Raw genomic sequence first — 19887 nt, 5'->3', positions numbered from 1 at the left:
CAATTAGTAAAAATTTATTGTGCACACATCTTAAAGATAGTTTGCAAACCAGGAGCACTCAGACCAAAACACAGAATGAGGCTCAGAGCTATATATTATAAAGCAGCTTATATAGTGTGGAGGCAGTGACTGTTTATTCTTCATGGTGATTGGTTACAATACGGGAATTTTCTTAAATGAAAGGGAATTGGTTAGTGATCACCTCATCTCAATTTGGGGAGAACAATTTAAGTTTTGCTTATGATTTTCAGGGGTGTAAGCAAGAAGTGATCTCGGTCAAGTTAGCTTTGCTTGTCCTGCAAAGTAAGCTAAATTAAGCTTTGCTTGTATGACTAACCTGGTTTTGTCCACTGAAGGAGTTTTCAAGTCTGGCCTCTGTTTGTGTTTGGTTTTAACATGAACAACAGAATAAACAAATAGAGCACACTTTGCATCTTTCCCCTTGTGATCATTTTCTAATTGATGCATGCAGCCCATTTGTTAGCACCCGCCATGGACATCCTACCTCTAATTTGGCTGATAATGTACTTCTTACCTACAACATTTAGTTACAACCGGTTCAACATCTTCAAAGACGTAGGCAGAGTTGTTAAGTAATCTACAGTTCAAGGAGATTACTGCAGCTTTGGCACCATAAAGGCCTCTGCGTAGAGGGCATTATTCCCAAAATGTCTAGCGCTAGGTGCCACAGCCCAGCCCATTCAAAGGGCCACAGCTGCACTGCATTTCCCGGGCCTGCCAAGTGCACTTGACCCATCCAAGGGTTGCATTAAAGTGGAGGAAAACCACTCTCTTCTTTTGTGCCACTCTGTTCACATGCACGCATGCACACACACACACACACACACACCATCACTGTTGCTGTACTCTGCTTTCATTTTCCTCATAGCACTTATCAACACCTGAAATCATACCATACATTTGTTTGTTATTGTTTGTCTCCCCTTCCAGGAAGGCAGAGAATTTTATCTATTTAGTTCCCTATTGTATCTCCAGCACTTGGAGCACTAGCTGGATATAATAGGCACTCAGTAATTATTTGCTGAAAGAATGAATTAATCCAGCAGGAGGGGGTAAAATTAATGGGATAGGAAAGAACTGTCCAAAAGAATTAACTCAAGAACGATACACTAGACTCCCCAAATTAATTTGCTTTAAATTGCTGGTGAGTTGTTGGACAGCGACCACCACACACATAATATCAGACATCTACTCTGCACACTTGAAGACATTACACTTGTATGAAGTAGAAAGGAAACACACCTACTGTCAAAAACATAGGCCATGTTCTTAACTTAATGCTATTCAAAGTTCTATCACAGTCATAATGAAAAAACTCACACTCAGATTTTTTCTACCTGTTGGTAATTTTCCTTCTTGAAACTTCCCAATCCTTCAGTATTATGATTGACTCACCATCCAGATTATTAGATTGAACTCTGATTTATTTCCCTATTCAGCAAATATTTCATTAATTCAATACTTATTCCATACCAGGCATGGGCAAGGATTAACGAGAGAAAATAAGATTCCTGAGCTTATAGTCTATTGACAAATAAAAACATGTCACTGTTGGATAAAGCACTACCTTAAAGTGTTTTCTTCTATAAAAGGAGCCCTTAAATTGACCTCTGATGCATTTCCCATTTATCTTTTATGAACAGCTGCAGGAGGATAGCCTTTAGAACCCTTTGCAACTCAGGGAGAGTAAACCGTATGTGTCTGCATAGAATTCTAAATGACCCTCAGAGTTCAGAAATGTTGGATAATCACTAAACAATCTCACACAAAACAATAAAGATGCCATTCCCTTCATAGTTTAGGCATTGAACACCTCATCCCAATTTTTTGAATATGTATATATACGTTGAAAAAATTATGGAGGGCTATACACTACACAGTTACCAGTGGTCATCCCAAGGTGAAGGGGGAAGAGTGGATTCGTTCTTTCTATGCTCTTACCTCGCGTCCAAAATTTCTACAGTGAACATGTTTAACATTTGCGATGAGAAAAATAAAGATTTTTATATTACTTCAGATCTATCAATTAACCATGGAGCTATTTCGATTGCTGTTTAAATTACTGAAATTAAATCTACAGACCAAGTCCATGTTAAATTTATCTGGTTCTCATGATAATTAACATTGTACTTAATGGAGGACATAGAGAAGTAAAGCAAATAGTCCATAATTGCCTTTGGTTTCTGTAGCATCTCAAGTTTCCTTCTCCTGAACTTGTCCATTTTTTTCTTAGACTAGCTACTGTTTCCTCCTTTATACTTCCCAGGAGTTGTTATGAGAGAGAAGAAACACTGTGAGTTTCCCCAGGCCTAAAATCTGCTATGCACTTAATGAATTTATTTCTCTGGGATTTTTTTCTACAAAAAAAAAAAAAAACACAAAAAACAAAAAACAAACAGGGTCCCTTGTATCACTGCTAGTACCCATAAGAGAAAAATATACATTTATAAACTATAATCTGTAAGATGAATCACTTCTTGGGGAAAAAAATAATAGCTAACATCCACTACCGGCATCCCTATTACCCCACGCAAACATCCATGGTTCCCGTTCTCAGAGGTTTGGTCCTCTTGCCCCCCTCACCCCTCCAGAGGGAGTGGGAACCAAGGGGCATGCACTCATTGGTTTACTTACCCTGCTGTACATTCAGACCTACATCATACCCTTTGATGTAGATATTACTGTTCCTATTCTAAGGGCAGGAGAATATTTGGGGACAGGTTAAGTGACTTGCCCAAAGATACGCATCTACTGACCCAGGTTTTTCTGACTCCAGAGCTCAATGAAGCACACGAACCCAGTTCTGGCTGAGAACTAAGCAGGTCAGGTCATTTCTACTCGGTCATTTCTATTCGGGTCATGATCTCACAGTTTGTGAGCCAGAGCCCCACATGGGGCTCTGTGTGGACAGTGCAGAGTCTGCTTGGGGATTCTCTTTCTCGCCCTCTCTCTCTGCCCCTCCCGTGCTCACCTTCTCTCAAAATAAATAAACATAAAAAAAAAAAAAAAAAAAAGAACTGAGCAGGTCAGAGGAGGTTAGCTTCCTTTCACATGTGGTTCCCAACTTAAGAAATTTGTGTCTAATCAGCGAATAGTTCTTAGCTTATTTCATTGCATTAAATGCAATGTAGTATTAACTCTAGCTTATAAAAATTAACATATGGAAGTAGTATCTATCTTTTAAATTATTATGTATCAAATATTTTTTGAGTCACGTTGAGGAATTGCTAGGTATATACTTGTTTATTTTTTTTTTATTTTTATTTTTTTTTTACGTTTATTTTTGAGACAGAGAGAGACAGAGCATGAACAGGGGAGGGGCAGACAGAGAGGGAGACACAGAAGTGGAAGCAGGCTCCAGACTCTGAGCCATCATCCCAGAGCCCGACGCGGGGCTCGAACTCACGGTCTGTGAGATCGTGACCTGAGCTGAAGTCGAACGCTTAACCGACCGAGCCACCCAGGCGCCCGGTATATACTTGTTTAAAGATCTACTTACTTCACATGTGCTTTTGTAAATGTTCAGAGGAAAAGAGAGCCTTTTTTAGAATCAGAAACAAGACTTTTTCAGGAGAAAAAAGCAAGATGCTGCAGGAGAAATGGATGAGAAGACAGGGACCAAGAGCCAGAGTAACTAGACACTAATCAGAACTTCACCCAGAGGTAAAGGCTGAAGGAAGATTAGAGTCAGGGATGTGGGAGGCTTCTTTCGTGGTCTTCTAAACTAAGTATTTCATTCACACTTGACCCTTGAACAACACAGGTTAAAACTGCATGGGTCTACTTATGCTCAGATGTATGGTTTTCTTAGTAACATGTTCTTTTCTCTGGCTGACTTTAGTGTAAGAATACCACATACAATAATATATATAACATACAATATGTGTGTTAATTGGCTGCTTATGTTATCAGTAAGGCTTCCAATCAACAGTAAACAACTAGTAGTTAAGGTTTGGGAAGTCAAAAGTTACACACACAGATGTTTGAGTGTGCAGAGGGAGGGGGTACATCACTGCCCCTAAGCCCTGCCTTGTTCTACGTCAACTGTACTTCATTAGTTTCATTTTCATGGGAAGCCACAATTTACTGTATATTGTGTTATATATCCTTTCTCAAGTAACTATGACTGGAGAAACCTATCAAACACCCAGAAAGACAGACCCAGTTCATGTGAAAATACACCATCTAGGTACTTTGCATACTGTAAAGTTTAATGCAGACTCAAGGCACTTCTTTCTAGGAACAGCAACAAGTTTGGCTGAGTGCACCAACCTTTTGCCTTCTTGTTCTTGAGAGCAGTCACACAGTGAGGAAACAGCTAAGTGGGGTAGAGAATGCCATCTGCAGACATGGATGAGTATCCTTGCAGAAAACTGACCAACACATTCATGGGAAATCTGTTCCTTCGTGCTATTTCCTAATGAACTAAACCAATTGCCACAGATAATTCAGATGTCAATAATCGACTCAGATCATGATCATCTCATAGGATTAATAAAAAGCCAAGAACATTTAATTTTTAATCTGGTAGTTTTTATAAAACAGCACTCTAGAGGCACCTGGGCAGCTCAGTCAGTTAAGCGTCCGAGTCTTGATTTCAGCTCAGGTCATGATCTTCACAGTTCGTGTGTTTGAGCCCCACATTGGGCTCTGTGCTGACAGCACAGAGCCTGCTTGGGATCCTCTCTCCCTCTCTCCCAGCCCTCCCCACTCCCCCCAAAACAATAATAAAACATTTTAAAAAAACCAGCACTCTAGACAAAATATGAACAGTTTTAGTGGTTTTAGTAAGCAAGCCTTCAAATGACAGTGCATTTATGTGGTCCACCTATAACTGTCAGAATGGACTCAGCTACAACTAGTGATATAAAGACCACCACCAAACCAAGACTGGCCTTTAATGAAAGAACCTAGGACTTTATTGCAGTTCTCAAGTTTAACCAAAACCCTTCCTGCTGAGCTTCGTCTGTGGGCCACTCCAGGTAGGTCTTGGTGTTCATTATCTTCCGCAGCTTACAGAAACGCTGGGGGATGGCCTTTTTCTCAATGGGCTCCAGAAGAATGAGAATGACAGCATCGTTGTTCTCATCAAACAGACGGAAGTGGGAGAAGTCCAGCTCGTACTTGCACCACTCACTCTTGACAAAGTTTTCAGAAAGCACAAAGATGGTCTTGTGGCTCTTCTCGATGGAGTCGATGATGTTGTCGATAATCCATTTGCCGGGAATGAAGTCCCGCTTGTGAAGACACAACTTGAAGGGAGGGTCGAAGTGCTCCAGCTCCTGGACCATAAGGTTCTCCACCCAGTGGGAATCCCGCTCGCTGTAAGACACAAAGGCGTCATAGCAGAGGTCCCGCTGGGGAGCTTTCCTGGGCTTCCTTTTGGCCTGGAGCCAAGCCCACATCATTTTCAGGTACCACAGCCCGTGGAAACGGTGGCACAGAACCCCCGTGAGCAGGATCAACAAGAAAAGGACACAGCACACGGCAGACACCAGAGCTGCCCTGTGGCATTCAGAAGCTGGGAGATGGGTGTCCTGAACCCGCTGGCCCCGCACATAGAATGGAGAGTCACACAGGTAATTGTGTGGCCAGTCGGTCAGGGTCTGGGCCAGTGCTTGCTGCTCCCGCGTGAAAGACAGGAATTCACAGGAGCAAATGAAATTGTTGCCGCCAGCTTCCAAAGTCGTCAGTCTTTGAAAAGAATCAAGTTGCTCCTTAGAGAAAGTGTTTATTGCATTTCTGCTGATTCTCATGACCTGTAACATGGGTAAGAAGGAGGCATCTGGTAGAGTCTTCAACTTATTTCTGGAAATATAAAGTTCTTTGAGTTGTGGCAAAGTCAGAGAAAATGAATCGAGATTGTTATTGCTAATATCTAAAATTTCCAGTGTCCAGGGGATGCATCGGGTTAAGCTGTATATTCTGGTGTTGGATAAGTTCAAATATTTCAACTTTTCTGGCCACTGACAAGTTTCAGGCATAGAAAGATAACTGTTCTTACTAATATCCAGGTTAATCAAGTTTTTCAGAGTAAGCAAAGTTTCTCCGGTTTTTTCTAATGATTTCAAACGATTTTGCCTTAAAATTAAGGTTTGTAGGAGGGGCCAGGCATGCTCACAGGCTGCATTTCTCAAGTATTCTTCAACCATTAAATTGTCACTGAGATCCAAATATTCTAATGATTTTAAATGTTGTGAAAGTAAACAAGGAACCAGAAACACCTTACTGCTTTCTACTGTGATTCTTTTAACTCTTTCTGTAAGTGAATACACACTACTCAGATCATAAAACGAGTAGAAGTATGGAATGACCAACCTCCGTACTGTTAATGTCTCTATCCCACCTACACTTCCAATTTTGCCCATGTCAGATACGTCAAAGTCGCCAAGCCCATGGAGAGTACAGTCCTCAAACTCTACTTCTAACACTCCAGAAACATAATTCAACAGTTTTACAAGTTCGCTAAAACTTCCATCAGTGATTTTCACGTTTCTAAACGTCCACTTTTTAATCGACGTATTTGTTTCATTGATGGATGCTTTTGAAAAATGTAAAGTGTTCAAATGAGTATCTCTCAGTTCCAAATGTTCCACAGAACTTAAAAGATCTACAAAAATCTCCAGCAGCAAATCAGGCTGTTTCATACGAAGGGCCAGATGGCTGATGTTCTGAATGGACTTCAAACTCTCTGGCTCATACGTCTGGAGATTTGAAGCATCAATCTCAAGTTCCTCAAGAAAAGTCAGCCCAGCAAAATCCTTTTCCTGAATCGCAGTGAAACTGTAAGTATTTCCTACTTTCAGAATTCGCAAAGTTGTGAGCTGAGAAAAAAGAGGTGTTTGCCCAAGTGATTTGTAAGGATTTCCCAGCAAGTTTAAGAACTTCAAGGAAGAAAGGGGCCTGAACCACGAGGATGATAAATTAGATATGTGATTATAGGATAAGTCCAAATGTTCGAGACTCCTCAGGGAAAAAAAAGAATCTTCCTCTATCGTGTTAATTTCATTAGACTCCAGCCTCAGAGCCCTGAGGTTCACACAGCCCTGCAGGTCACTGTTGCCAATGTAGGTGATCTCGTTGTTGGAGAGGTCAAGGCTTCTAACAGTTGCCGTGAGTCCTGAGGGGATGGAGTTTAAAGATCTGGAGTGGCCCTCGCAGACGCCCATGGAGTCACAGGACAGAGAAGTCTGATGAGGGGCCACTTCCTTGGAGAGGCTGGTTACAGCCCCCAAGACCCATACTGTCCACAAAACACGTGACATTGTCCAGTCCAGTAATTCAACCTACAAATAAAAGAGGTTCAAATGAGTGACTGTGTTTGACAGTATATCACGATTCCAGTTCTTGAGAAATGTTTTGTAAGGTATAACGTGCGCACACACACACAGAGCTACCTGGAAATAACAGAGCGGCAAGTGGAAAGTATGAATGGGGATATGTTGCTGCCACACCCAGCAACACCAACACGGACATTCGGCCACTGTGCCATGACCTCAAGATCCAATGCCATCTGGGAGTACAGAGCAAGACTCACTATGCATGAGCTGAAAGAATGAGTCAATGAATGAATGGAGGAATGAACAAGCAAGCAGGTTTAACACGAGCGAGGCTTAATTAACCCTATGGATTTACAATCACCTACTCACGCACTTCAAGCCTTCTTGTATTTAAGCATGCCTCTTCCCTGCCTCAATGCCCGCTGGGAGTTAGAGATCTCACAGAGCCCGCCTGCAGCTCTCACTGGAACAGCGTTCACTGACTGCAGCTCCAGCGGTAGCATGGTCTTTCACCAAAAAAAAAAAAAGGTCCTGTGCTCCCATGCTTCACCTACTCCTAGCAGACAGGAGGGATGCTGGGGACCCCAGGCAGAGCGAGGCGGTTTGCTGGGCTGAGGGACAATCAGACCATCGGAACCTTCTCTTCCTTGCAGAAAAGTAAGTGCAGAAAGTAGTGCTCCAGTCTGGATGTGGGGGGAGTAAAGCTGTCTGCACACTCTCTCCCACTGCTAGTTTACAACCGTGAATCCAGCACTCTCTTTCTGCCCACCTCCTGGGTCGTATATCCCTCTTTGGCTCTATTCGGCTCTCTCGTTCCTGCTGTCTGTACTCCTTTGCTCACTACATTAGCTCTACAAAACAATTTTAAAAATTTAACCCCAAGAAGAAAATTTTTGTGGGTAAAACTAATTTCCCACATGCACAGAATCTGAGAGATTACGAAGGCCCTAGGCCTATATAATTTATAGGTACAGAGAATTAAAATATAAATAACGTTAATACACACTTGGCTGGGAAATTTAATGGCTGTTGCTGCCAGATTTTTTACGGCCACACCAGTGCAACTGCTCGGCATCCCCTCCTGTCTCTTTTAGATAAATGGGGCCATACCATGCATACTTATTCTGGATTTTCACTTCTCACCTTACAATATGGCTTAACACCTTTTTCCATCCATATATACAGACGTTTCTGATTTTTTCCCAATGGATCACAGCATTTCATAATATGGATAACCCATAATTTGCATTCCCATCAGCACCGTATGACAGTTCCAACTGCCCTCTCTTGCCATCACTTTGCACTGCCACTCTTTTTAATTTCAGCTATTCTGGTAAGCGGTGTAATCTCATCCGAGTCTAAATTTCATTTCCTGGACTAATAATGAACCTGAACACCTTTGCATATGATCATTTGGAATCCTCATTTGTAATGTGCCTGTTTCAGTTTTTGGCCTACTGTTTTCTATTGGGTTGTCACTATTATAATACTTATTATAAATATTAAATTATATATAAATAAAGATATATACTCTGGAAATGGAAGGAAGATACATATGTTACAAATACAAGCATTCCTCAGAGATACTGCAGGTGAAGTTCTGCCATAATAAAGTGACTATCACAATGCAGCCATTGAAGTGAATTCTCTAGTTTCCCAGTGCATATAAAAGCTATGTTCACACTACACAGTACTCTGTTAAGTATTCAAGGTCTAAAAAAAAAAAAAAAAGTACATACCTCATTTAAAAATGCTTCTTGCTAGGGGCACCAGGGTGGCTCAGTCAATTAAGTGTCCGACTTTGGCTCAGGTCATGATCTCACAGTTCATGGGTTTGGGCCCCGCGTCGGGCTCTATGCTGACAGTTCAGAGCCTGGAGCCTGCTTCGGATTCTGTGTCTCCCTCTCTCTCTCTCTGCCCTCCCCCACTTGCACTGTGTTTGTGTTTCTCTCTCAAAAATAAATAAACATAAAAAAATAGTAACAAATTTTTAAATGCTCATTGCTGAAGAATGCTAACCATCATCTGAGATTTCAGTGAGTCATAATCACTGAACATAGATCAACATAATGAATATAACAACAATATTGAATATAATATTGCCGGAATTACCAAAATGTGCCACAGAGACACAAAGTGAGCAAATGCTGTTGGAAAAATGGCAGCGACAGACTTGCTCAATGCAGGGTTGCAACACACACTTGTAAAAAACACAGTATCTGCAAAGTGCAACAAAGCCAAGTGCAATAAAACAAAGTATGCCTGTATCTTCTTCCACTCTGCCGCTTTCCTTCTTGCTTGGTGGAATCTTCTGATAAACAGATGTTCTTAAATTTTCTGTTCTGTTTCTTTGTAGTAATTTTTGTGTCCTGTTTAAAAAATATTTTTTTACATTATCATGAAGATATTCTCTTTATTATTTTCTAAATCTTTATTGCTTTGCCTTTCATAGGCCTATAAACCACATGGGATTAATATTTGAGGTAGCAGACAGGATCCATTTCATTTCCAAAATGGATATTCAATTGACCCAGCACCATTTTTAAAAAGATCACTTTGGGGAGACACTCAACAATATTACTTTTGTCAACAATCGCATGTCCTCATAGGGGTGAGTGTGTTTCAGTGTTCTCTATTCTGATCCAATGTCTGTCTTATCCTTGTACTGGTACCACTACATTAAGTGTATAACATAACTTAATATGTTATTGGAGGGAGGTGGGGTGGGGCGCAAGCCCTTCCTGCTTATTGTTTTTCTTCAAATGAGGCTTGGTTAATCTTGGCATTTGCATATTCTTATAAATTACAGAATCATCTTATCCGTTTCAAAAACAAAACTTGTTTATTTTAAATGGCAATACTATGAATCTGTAGGTCAATTTGGGAATTACTGACATTGTTACAATAATGAATCTTTCAATCCATGAGCAGGATACATCTTTCCATTTACTTAGGTTTTTCTTTAATTTATCATAATATCTTACAGTTTTCTGCACAGAGGTCTTGAGCATATTTTGTGATATTTATTCCCAGGCATTTGAGATCTTCTAAGCTTTAAAAACAATAATACATACTTATGTGTGGTATATATTTATTTCAGTTAAATTTTATGTATTTACCATGCACTAATCAACCCTGCTAAATTGATTTAGTAATTCCAGTTTGTAGATTTTTATCTTCTATGTACACAATCACATCACTCAGATATAATAATGTTTTTTCTTTTTTCCAATCATTATACCTTTACCTTGTTTTCTTGATTACTGAATGTTGAATCTTATCAAATTCTTTTTTCTCTTCCTGTATCTACTGAGATAATAACATGAACTACCTCCTTTACTATGTTAATACTGGTGATTACATTAATTGATTTAGTGTTAAGACAATGTTGCAGTTTTAGAAGAAATCCAAGTTAGTCTGGATATATTACCCTTTTTATATTTTACTGGATATATTTATTTACTAATATTTCCTTAGAATTTTTGCAACTATATTCAGAAGTAAAATCACCCTACACATTTCCTTTCCTCTCCTTTCACCAATGCCACCTTCTAAGACTGCAGTTTTTGTTATTATTTGTACATTTTTCTTGTTTTTGTGAAATATATTAAATATGCTTAACAGCTACAGAGCTATCCAGATTTTCTTTTTATTCATCTTTCAGCTTTGATAAGTTGTGTTTTTCAAGGAATTTATTGTTTTCGTTTAATTATGCAAATATATTGACACAGCCAGTTATATCATCCTCTTACTATTTTAATGTTTGTAAGACCTATAGTGAGGTTCCCTATTTCATTCCTTAGATGAGTAATTGGTGCCAGCTTTTTTTATTGTCCTGTCTGTGGTTTATCATTCTTTACAAACGTTTTCAAAAACCAGATTCTCAGTTTATAGATCCTCTATTTCTTTTCTCTTTCACTAATTTCTATTCTTCTAATACTATTTCCTTCCTTCTGCTTTCTCTAGATTTTATTTTATTCTTCTTATTCTAATTTCTTTTTTTTTTTATTTTTTTTAAATGTTTATTCATTTTTGAGAGACAGAGAGAGACAGAGTGCGAGCCAGGGAGGGGCAGAGAGAGAGAGGGAGACACCAGAATCCGAAGCAGGCTCCAAGCTCTGAGCTGTCAGCACAGAGCCTGACGCAGGGCTGGAACCCACGAACTGTGAGTTCATGACCTGAGCCTAAGTTGGACCAGCGCCCCTCTAATTTCTTAAGGTAGATGCTTGCTCATTAATTTTCAGTCATTCTTCATTCTAATATATTCATTTAAGACCATAAATTTTCATCTAAGCACTACGTTAGCTATATTTTCCATGGCTTTTCCTCTGCTGTTCTTTCCATATTTTGCCTCTTCAAGTTTCAGTCTCGAAATTTTCTTCTAATCTATTTTCTAGCTTATTCTTCTTTCTTCAGCTGTGTTTAATCTATCGTTAAATCCATCCACTGCTTTTAAATGTTTGGTTATTGCTATTTTCATTTATTTAATTTCTGCTAGATTCTTTTCCCCATCTGCTATGTCATTTTTTTGTAGTTTCCAGCTCTCTGCCAAAATTTTGAATCTTGTCTTTCATCACCTTGAACACAGTAAGCATGTGATAGGCTGCATAGCACTTCTAACAGGCTTGAAGGGCAGGGAGTTAAAGGTGGAGGTCTAGGCCAATCATAGATGGAAAGGTAAGGCTGAACTAGAGGAAACCAAGTCCTCACGTAGATTGTAGCACAGCTCTGATTTATCTGGATGGCTCAGACATTCTTAGTCTCTGAAAATGGATTAAGATGATTTCTGGAATAGCTAGTGCTCACAGGTACCTGCACGCAAAGGAGAATTTTCTCCAGAAGACAGTAATGTTATCCTAGGCCTCAAGTTTCTTTCTACAAACAGTGTTTCAAGTTGAATGTCCAGTAAACAATAAAAAACAAGCAGGTACTAAAGGAAGCAAGATAATGAGTATGAGAGGAGCAGAAACAGCGGCAATGGAAGCTAGCCTATAAAGACTAAACTATAAAGATCTAGTATCGTACCCACCTCTAAAACTGATGGTGGTTAAGATGAGATGAGATTACTGTTTGGTACTGTATTTATTCCATTGTCTTTCTGCTTAATTAGTTATTGAAAAAAATCATCTTAGTATAACTGTACTGGGCAACGAAAATTTACTTGATTTTTTTCCATTTTGTAATAAATAGCACAAATCTTAAGAAATCTATACTAGTTTTCGGCTAAGATTTAAAGGTCAAATACATCTATTCTAAATTTGTCCTAGCCTTTTGTCTCTAAAATGTAAAATTCATACGAGCCGAGGTCTTGGGCTATTTCATACAAGTATTATATGGTACCTATTACATGGTGGGTTCTCAACAAATAATAATTACTGATGATGCTAAAACTGCCATTAACAACTTGACACTGAAGATCACAGTCACTTCTATTCCTCTCATTTCCTCTATACATTACAGCATGGGGCAGAGAGCTCCTCAGAGTAAGACATGGAGAAAGGGAAAAGCAATGGCTAAAGTTAGACCAAGTAGAGTCATATCTAATGAGAGTTGTGGGTCTGCATAAAGCATAAAATCATCTGCTTACAGAATTCAGAAAACTGGGGCACTTGGGTGGCTCAGTCGGTCAAGCATCTGTCTCTTAGTTTCAGCTCAGGTCACAATCTCAGGGTTCGTGAGTTCAAGCCCCATATCAGGTTCTGTGCTGGCAGTGCGAATCCCTGCTTGGGATTCTTCTCCCTCTCTCTTTCTGCCTCTCCCCCACTCTCTAAATAATTAAGTAAATAAATAAATAAACTTTAAAAAAAACAAAGAATTCAGAAAATTGACAGAGTGGTGAGGAATCACTGGTCCAAGACTCAGGAAAAGATGGCAGTCTGACAAGTAAGCCTGGCATTACAGGCAACTTCTGCTGTGCACATCTGCAGAAGCAGAATTGAGAGGAAGTTGAAGCCCTGTTGTCCCCAGAGAAACCCAACCAGAGACCCACTTCAGGGTGAGGGCTATAATGGCTGAGTAAAGCAGGAGTGGAGAAGGGCCCCAGGGCCCCAGGCACAGTTGAGAATTGAAAGCACACTCTCCATGAAGCCACGGGCAGGGAAAAGGCTATACCTTATGTGAATAAGGATCTCAGAAATCTCTGCCCTCTGGCCCTGGATGAAGCCAGCCTTCTAGAAACCTCCTCTAAAAAATCAGAACTCCAGGCCTGCCACATACACTGGTGTGGATCAAAATATTAAAAGACAGAATAAAAATTTGGGGGAATTGAATAAAAAAAATGAGTTCCCAAATTATAAATGCATATCGATTCCCCAATAAAAAAAATAAAGAATAAAAAAAGAATAAAAATTTAAAATAATAAAGAATAATTAAAAATAATAAATAACAATAAAATAATAAATCAGTAAGTTGTGTATTGAATTAATAAATAATGATATTAAGTAATAATAAAGCCTAAACATTTTCTTAAAGAGTATAAATTCCTCACCCAGCCTGAAAACAATGGAATAATATCCTCAAAGAGCAGAGAAGACATACCTGCCAATCTACCTGTCGGTACCCATTTAAATTATCATTTAAGAGTAAAGGTGAGATACACATTTTCAGACATTCAAAACCTAAAAACCAAAAAAGAATCTTTATCTATACTCCATCATTGAAAGAAGGACCCAAAAACATGTTCTTCAGCAATATGGAAAATAAACCCGGTAAGAGTAGGCAGCAAGAAACTATGGTTGCATTTTTTTAAATTTAATAATTGATAAGAAAGAAGATACCATTCAAAAACTCAAGCATGGCTTTTGGTATGAGGAAAAAGGAATGTAAATTTTAAATGCTATTGTGGAGGAAAACAATTTTAACAAGCAAGCCTCTTATTTGTAAGAAGTAAATACAACTTACATTTATTACTAGATCTTTGTAAGGAGGTCACACCCACAATGCCCTATACCATAAAATCATGTTCATTTACTATTTAACCAACCAAGCCAAATTCTTAAGGGAAACAATACAAAAAATTAACTGATAGCTTAGAAACTTATAAAACATGCTGCAAACTTGTGACAATGTTCGTAAAATAAGAGCATCATAAAAAGTTTAAAGATGCAAATGTTCTCCGCTTAGAAGAGGAAGAAACTTAAAATACTGGTGAACAAGTCAAAATAGGATGATTGCCATTTCCTTTTTTTTTTTTTTTTTTTCCCCTCTACTTTCAAGTCAGGCCATCCTATCTATCACTTGCTTTCTGGTAAAGTTCTTAGTAACACTGCAAACAGGACCTTCTTCTGCAAGATTAGTATCATCTCAGCCAGCTGAGCTGTTTGTTTATACTTGAACAATCAATCAATTTCTCTCCCTCCCTCTCTCTCTCTCTCTCTCTCTCTCCCCCTCCCTCCCTCCCTAAAAAACAAACAAAAACAGTAAAAACACTATCCTGTCTTGTGGCTAAGTTCTAAACACAAGTTCTCATTTCCAGAATTTGGAGAGCTTAGAAGGAGAACTTCAGGGCATTCTTTAAAGAACTCGCCTAAGCTTAAATGCTCTAAATTATTTTCTCATCAGAGACATAACTCAGATGGCGCATGAAGCCGGGCTCGGGGTTAGTGAGCGAGAGTCCCAGGCAAATCCTGAGTCCTGAACTTTTCCCACTTCTCAGCCACAGTGATGGAAATCCAACTTTGAAAGTTAGGTCCCTGCAGTAACTCAGGAGCGCAGACAAACCACCAGCGGGAAGCACGCGTGCCGTCTGAAAGCCCTTACCTGACCCTCGTCGTCAGGGCTCGGAGTGGAGGGTGGCGCGCAGGCTGGGGCTGCGGGAGCTTCGGCGACCTAGCGCCCCGTGTGCAACCGAGAGGGAAGCAGGGAATCCCGGCGCACCCCGGCGGAGGGCTACGGAGCAAGGACGCCAGCAGAGCGCGCTCTCGGGCGCGGCAAGAAAGGCCCGACGTACCCGGGAGATGGCGGAGCCGCCCCGGGCCGCGTCTCCTGGCGGCCTCCGGACGGACGCGACGCGCCTGGGCCGAGGCTGGGAGCGAAAGGAAACGTGCGCGCGGCGGGCGCGCGTCCTCGCCGGGTGCGGCAACCTTCTGTCGCTGAGCACACCGCCGCGCAGCGGAGGAGAGGCCGTGTGGCCGCGCGCCTTCGCGGCCGCCTTTGTCCCCGGGCTGCTTCAGGTGACCTCGACTGAGGTTGCGGCCCACCCGAGGCGGCCCGAGTCCGAGGAGGGCGCTGGGAGGGAAAACAGAACCGAGATTGGTAGCGGCCCCTGCGTGGGAATTTCCGAAGCACAGAGGAAGATTTCGCAATCCCAGTAGCCAGTTACCCAACTAGTATCATCCAGAAGCTTTGGCTTTCAGAGCCTCACGTTACCCAGAAGCACACCGTCTTTAAATTCCACTTCCCCGTTCTTGTCCATCCTTGGGAGCCCCTATTCGTGCCTATCCCCCCCCCTCAACAATTTGTATCTCCAGGGTCCACTTCCACCAGCAAGTCTATACTCTCTTATATTAAAATAGCTCTCACCAGTCACTATCTAGATCAACATAGGAAATTTTGCCTGAGGAGCAGATAAGGACATTTTTTGTTTTAAATCCTGGGGCAGCCCCTGGTGGTGCACTGACTGTAGCACCTATTTCCCATCCCTACTCTTCTCATGAAAGATGTGGGGCTCCAAAGGATTTTGAATCCAAATTCTAACCATGCTCAGTTCCATCACCACCTCTCAAAGTAATTGAAAAACAAAGACTAAGGTTTTTTTCCTTGCCGCAGAAACTAGTGAAGAATGTTCATAAGGGAAACAAATTACCTTTTAAAAATTAAGCTGCCTTAATAATATTCATAGAGTACATTTTATATTCATAACTGTGTTTGATCTTCACGAATCGAGGCAGAGGAAGCATTCTTGCTCCTCTTTCGCACACTAGGAAATGCCATGCAAATTGTGGCAGAACTGAGATTTGAAATGAGAATTTTACCTTTCTCAGCTGCATTCCACATCCCTAATCCTCATTAAGCGTTCCAATATCAGGCAAACTTAATCAGGAAGCAGGAGTGAACTTGAGAGGATGGAGTCTGATTTTCCATTCAGGTTACGGACTATGTGGATATTTCTCTCTCCCTGATGATCCAGGCTCTGCAGCCGCCTGAAAAGACTTTGTTCTTACCACTTCAAAATCTCCACCTCTCTTCCTCAGGAGTTCTCAAGTGTATAGGTAAGAAAACTTATTCCCAATATTTTCCCCCTGAATCTAAAAACCTCTGTTCTTTCTCTGTATGTCTTTAATTGAACTGCCTGGATTAACTGTTATTGCTTTGTAATCCCAAAACTTCTTAGAATGTTCGGCAAAGTCAGATAGAAATCATTTATTTCCCCACAAGTTATTACCAGTGTCATCTATATACAATAAAGATTATTTTACAGTTAGCAAAGCTGTTAGCACGTTCTGCTTAGGCACAGACCTTATTCTTGCTCAGTCATAAACATTTTCAAAGCTCTTTCTTTTTTTTTTAATGTTTATTTATTTTAGAGAGAGAGAGAGAGACAGAACACGAGCAGGGTGGGGGGCAGAGAGAGAGGAAGACATAGAATCCAAAGCAGGCTCCAGGCTCTGAACTGTCAGCACAGAGCCTGACACGGGACTTGAACTCACAAACCGCAAGATCATAACCTGAACCGAAGCCGGACGCTCAACTGACTGAGCCACCCAAGTGCCCCAAAGCACTTTCAAATATATCTTTTCATCTGAGTTTCATAAGAACACATTAAATAAATAGTTCTGATATTATTACACCTTCAGCTCAAGTGATTGGAGAACTTGTCTCAACTCACATGGTTCACAGCTAGGTGACAAACCCAGATTGGACTCCAAAGCTCCTTAGTCAGTCTGCTTTTCAGTTTGGCATAAGGCCTCCTACAACTCACTACAAAACTTATTTTTTAAGATTTGAAAATGAACACAGAATATGAAAAAGTATTTGGGAAAGGATATCTCATGTAGATAGTTATATTTCTGAGTACCTGACTGAAATTCTAAGTTATTTGAAGTTATCAAAATTCACAGTGTATCTTTTTCACATAAAGTATTTGTAATAGGTAAATAAAACAATAAGAAATATATCTGTCAAAAATCACTTAATGAAAGTCTAATATAATCCCTGCACTATTTTGTGGACCTTTGTATGCAAATACCCATTTTTCAAAAATTTTCTGAATTTTCTAAATTTTCTGAAATTTTCTGAAATTTTCTGAAAAGATTTCACTAACATATGCAATTTTTGAAGAATCTGTTTAATATTGCCTGTGCAAAACAACAGTAAAATTCTAAATCAACACAGAACCAAGTTTTGAAAACTGAGAATATTTCATTCTGTATATATTTCCATTTTAAAAACTACCATTATTCTTCAACCCAAATGCTTCCTGCTGGAAATGGCCTTTTTCTCAATGGGCTCCAGAAGAATGAGAACGACAGCATCGTTGTTCTCATCAAACAGACGGAAATGGGAGAAGTCCAGCTCGTACTTGCACCACTCACTCTTGACAAAGTTTTCAGAAAGCACAAAGATGGTCTTGTGGCTCTTCTCGATGGAGTCGATGATGTTGTCGATAATCCATTTGCCGGGAATGAAGTCCCGCTTGTGAAGACACAACTTGAAGGGAGGGTCGAAGTGCTCCAGCTCCTGGACCATAAGGTTCTCCACCCAGTGGGAATCCCGCTCGCTGTAAGACACAAAGGCGTCATAGCAGAGGTCCCGCTGGGGAGCTTTCCTGGGCTTCCTTTTGGCCTGGAGCCAAGCCCACATCATTTTCAGGTACCACAGCCCGTGGAAACGGTGGCACAGAACCCCCGTGAGCAGGATCAACAAGAAAAGGACACAGCACACGGCAGACACCAGAGCTGCCCTGTGGCATTCAGAAGCTGGGAGATGGGTGTCCTGAACCCGCTGGCCCCGCACATAGAATGGAGAGTCACACAGGTAATTGTGTGGCCAGTCGGTCAGGGTCTGGGCCAGTGCTTGCTGCTCCCGCGTGAAAGACAGGAATTCACAGGAGCAAATGAAATTGTTGCCGCCAGCTTCCAAAGTCGTCAGTCTTTGAAAAGAATCAAGTTGCTCCTTAGAGAAAGTGTTATTTTCCTGCTTACTTTCAAAGAAAAAGGAAGTATCTGGTAGTGTCTTCAACACCTACCTGAAAAGGTCAAGTTCTTTAAGTTGTGGCAAAATAAAAGATTTTATTGCTAACATCTACTATGCTTAGTGTCTGAGAAGCATTGTGGGTTAAATTGTATAATTTAGTGTTGGGAAAATTTGAGTCTTCTACCTTTTCTGGCCACTGATAAGTGTTAGGTAAAGAGCCAAGTATATACACTCACCAAGATTAAGGTCAGGTTTTCCTAGAGCAAATAATATTTTTTGGAGTCTATAGATTATTTTGTCTTAAATTCAAGGTACGCAGGGAGTGCCATATAAGTTGAATGTTTCAATTATTCTTCAACAATCAAATTTTCACTGAGATCCAAGTATCCTGGGGATTTAAGTTAAGAAGATACAGTATTAAGTAGACTTTGGCAATTTCAACTGTGAATATCTTCAGTTAATATAAAAGCATATCTTTAAAGTTCTGTTGTCTCAAAAAAATTCTCACAATTTTCCTGAACTAATACAGTCTTCTAGTTCTATCTCCAAAACTGATTTTCATTTTTTCGGTATGGGCTTGACTGTAGGGTTCTCTTCTGTTAACTCTCATACAAAAAGCAATGTCTTGGGGCGCCTGGGTGGCTCAGTCGGTTAAGCGGCCGACTTTGGCTCAGGTCATGATCTCGCGGTCCGTGAGTATGAGCCCCGCGTCGGGCTCTGTGCTGACAGCTCAGAGCCTGGAGCCTGTTTCAGATTCTTTGTCTTCCTCTCTCTGCCCCTCCCCCGTTCACGCTCTGTCTCTCTCTGTCTCAAAAATAAATAAACGTTAAAAAAAATTTTTTTTTAATTAAAAAAAAAAAAAAAAAGCAATGTCTCTTTCTTCGAAACATCTTGGAACCTTGAAAGATCAACCAAAATCTCTCAGAGTAAAGTTGCCTGCTTCAGATGGGTCAAAAGGAACAAACTTCCAGTTATAAGATAAATAAGTTCTAGAGATGTAATATACAACATGATGACTATAGTTAACAAATACTGCATTGTATATTTGAAAGTTGCCAAGAGAGTAGATCTTGAAAGTTCTCATCATAATAAAAAAAGTTACAACTATGTGAGGTGATAGATGTTAACTAAAGTTATGGGGGTAATCATATATATATATATATATATATATATATATATCTCAAATCATTATGTTGTACACATTTAATACAATGCTATAAGTGAATTATAGTTCAATAAAACTGGAAAAAAAATCACACTGAGATATCCCTACATGTCCACCAGAATGGTTAAAATTAAAGACTAACAGTACCAAGTGTTGGTAAGGATATACAACAACTGAAACTCTCATACATTGCTGGTGGGAATGCAAAATGCTATACCCACTTTGGGAAAGTTTGACAGTTTTTTATAAAATTAAACATGCATTTAATCTGTGACCCAGCAATCCTTC

At 40.2% G+C, this 19887-nt stretch overlaps 1 protein-coding gene and 1 pseudogene across 2 annotated transcripts; both read right to left on the bottom strand.

Moving 5' to 3' along the window:
* Positions 1-359: 359 nt before the first annotated feature.
* On the bottom strand, positions 360-15147 carry LOC125923764 (toll-like receptor 2). 2 transcript variants are annotated; one of them, XM_049632314.1, is made up of 3 exons: positions 15060-15147; positions 9041-9670; positions 360-7307 (listed from the first exon to the last, which is right to left on the bottom strand). In XM_049632314.1, the coding sequence occupies exon 3, from the start codon at positions 7284-7286 to the stop codon at positions 4932-4934; it is 2355 nt and encodes a 784-aa protein (XP_049488271.1). In that variant the 5' UTR covers positions 7287-7307; positions 9041-9670; positions 15060-15147; the 3' UTR covers positions 360-4931. The 2 variants fall into 2 exon arrangements, with proteins under 2 accessions (XP_049488271.1, XP_049488270.1); XM_049632313.1 differs by lacking the exon at positions 9041-9670 and having other exon boundaries at positions 15060-15144.
* Positions 9779-18891, bottom strand: LOC125922446 (toll-like receptor 2; annotated as a pseudogene).
* Positions 18892-19887: the final 996 nt, after the last annotated feature.

This window comes from Panthera uncia, chromosome B1 (genome assembly GCF_023721935.1).
Source record: "Panthera uncia isolate 11264 chromosome B1, Puncia_PCG_1.0, whole genome shotgun sequence".
NCBI lineage: Eukaryota > Metazoa > Chordata > Mammalia > Carnivora > Felidae > Panthera > Panthera uncia.
Note: the sequence above shows the minus strand (reverse complement) of the source record. Positions and strands in the feature narration are given on the sequence as shown.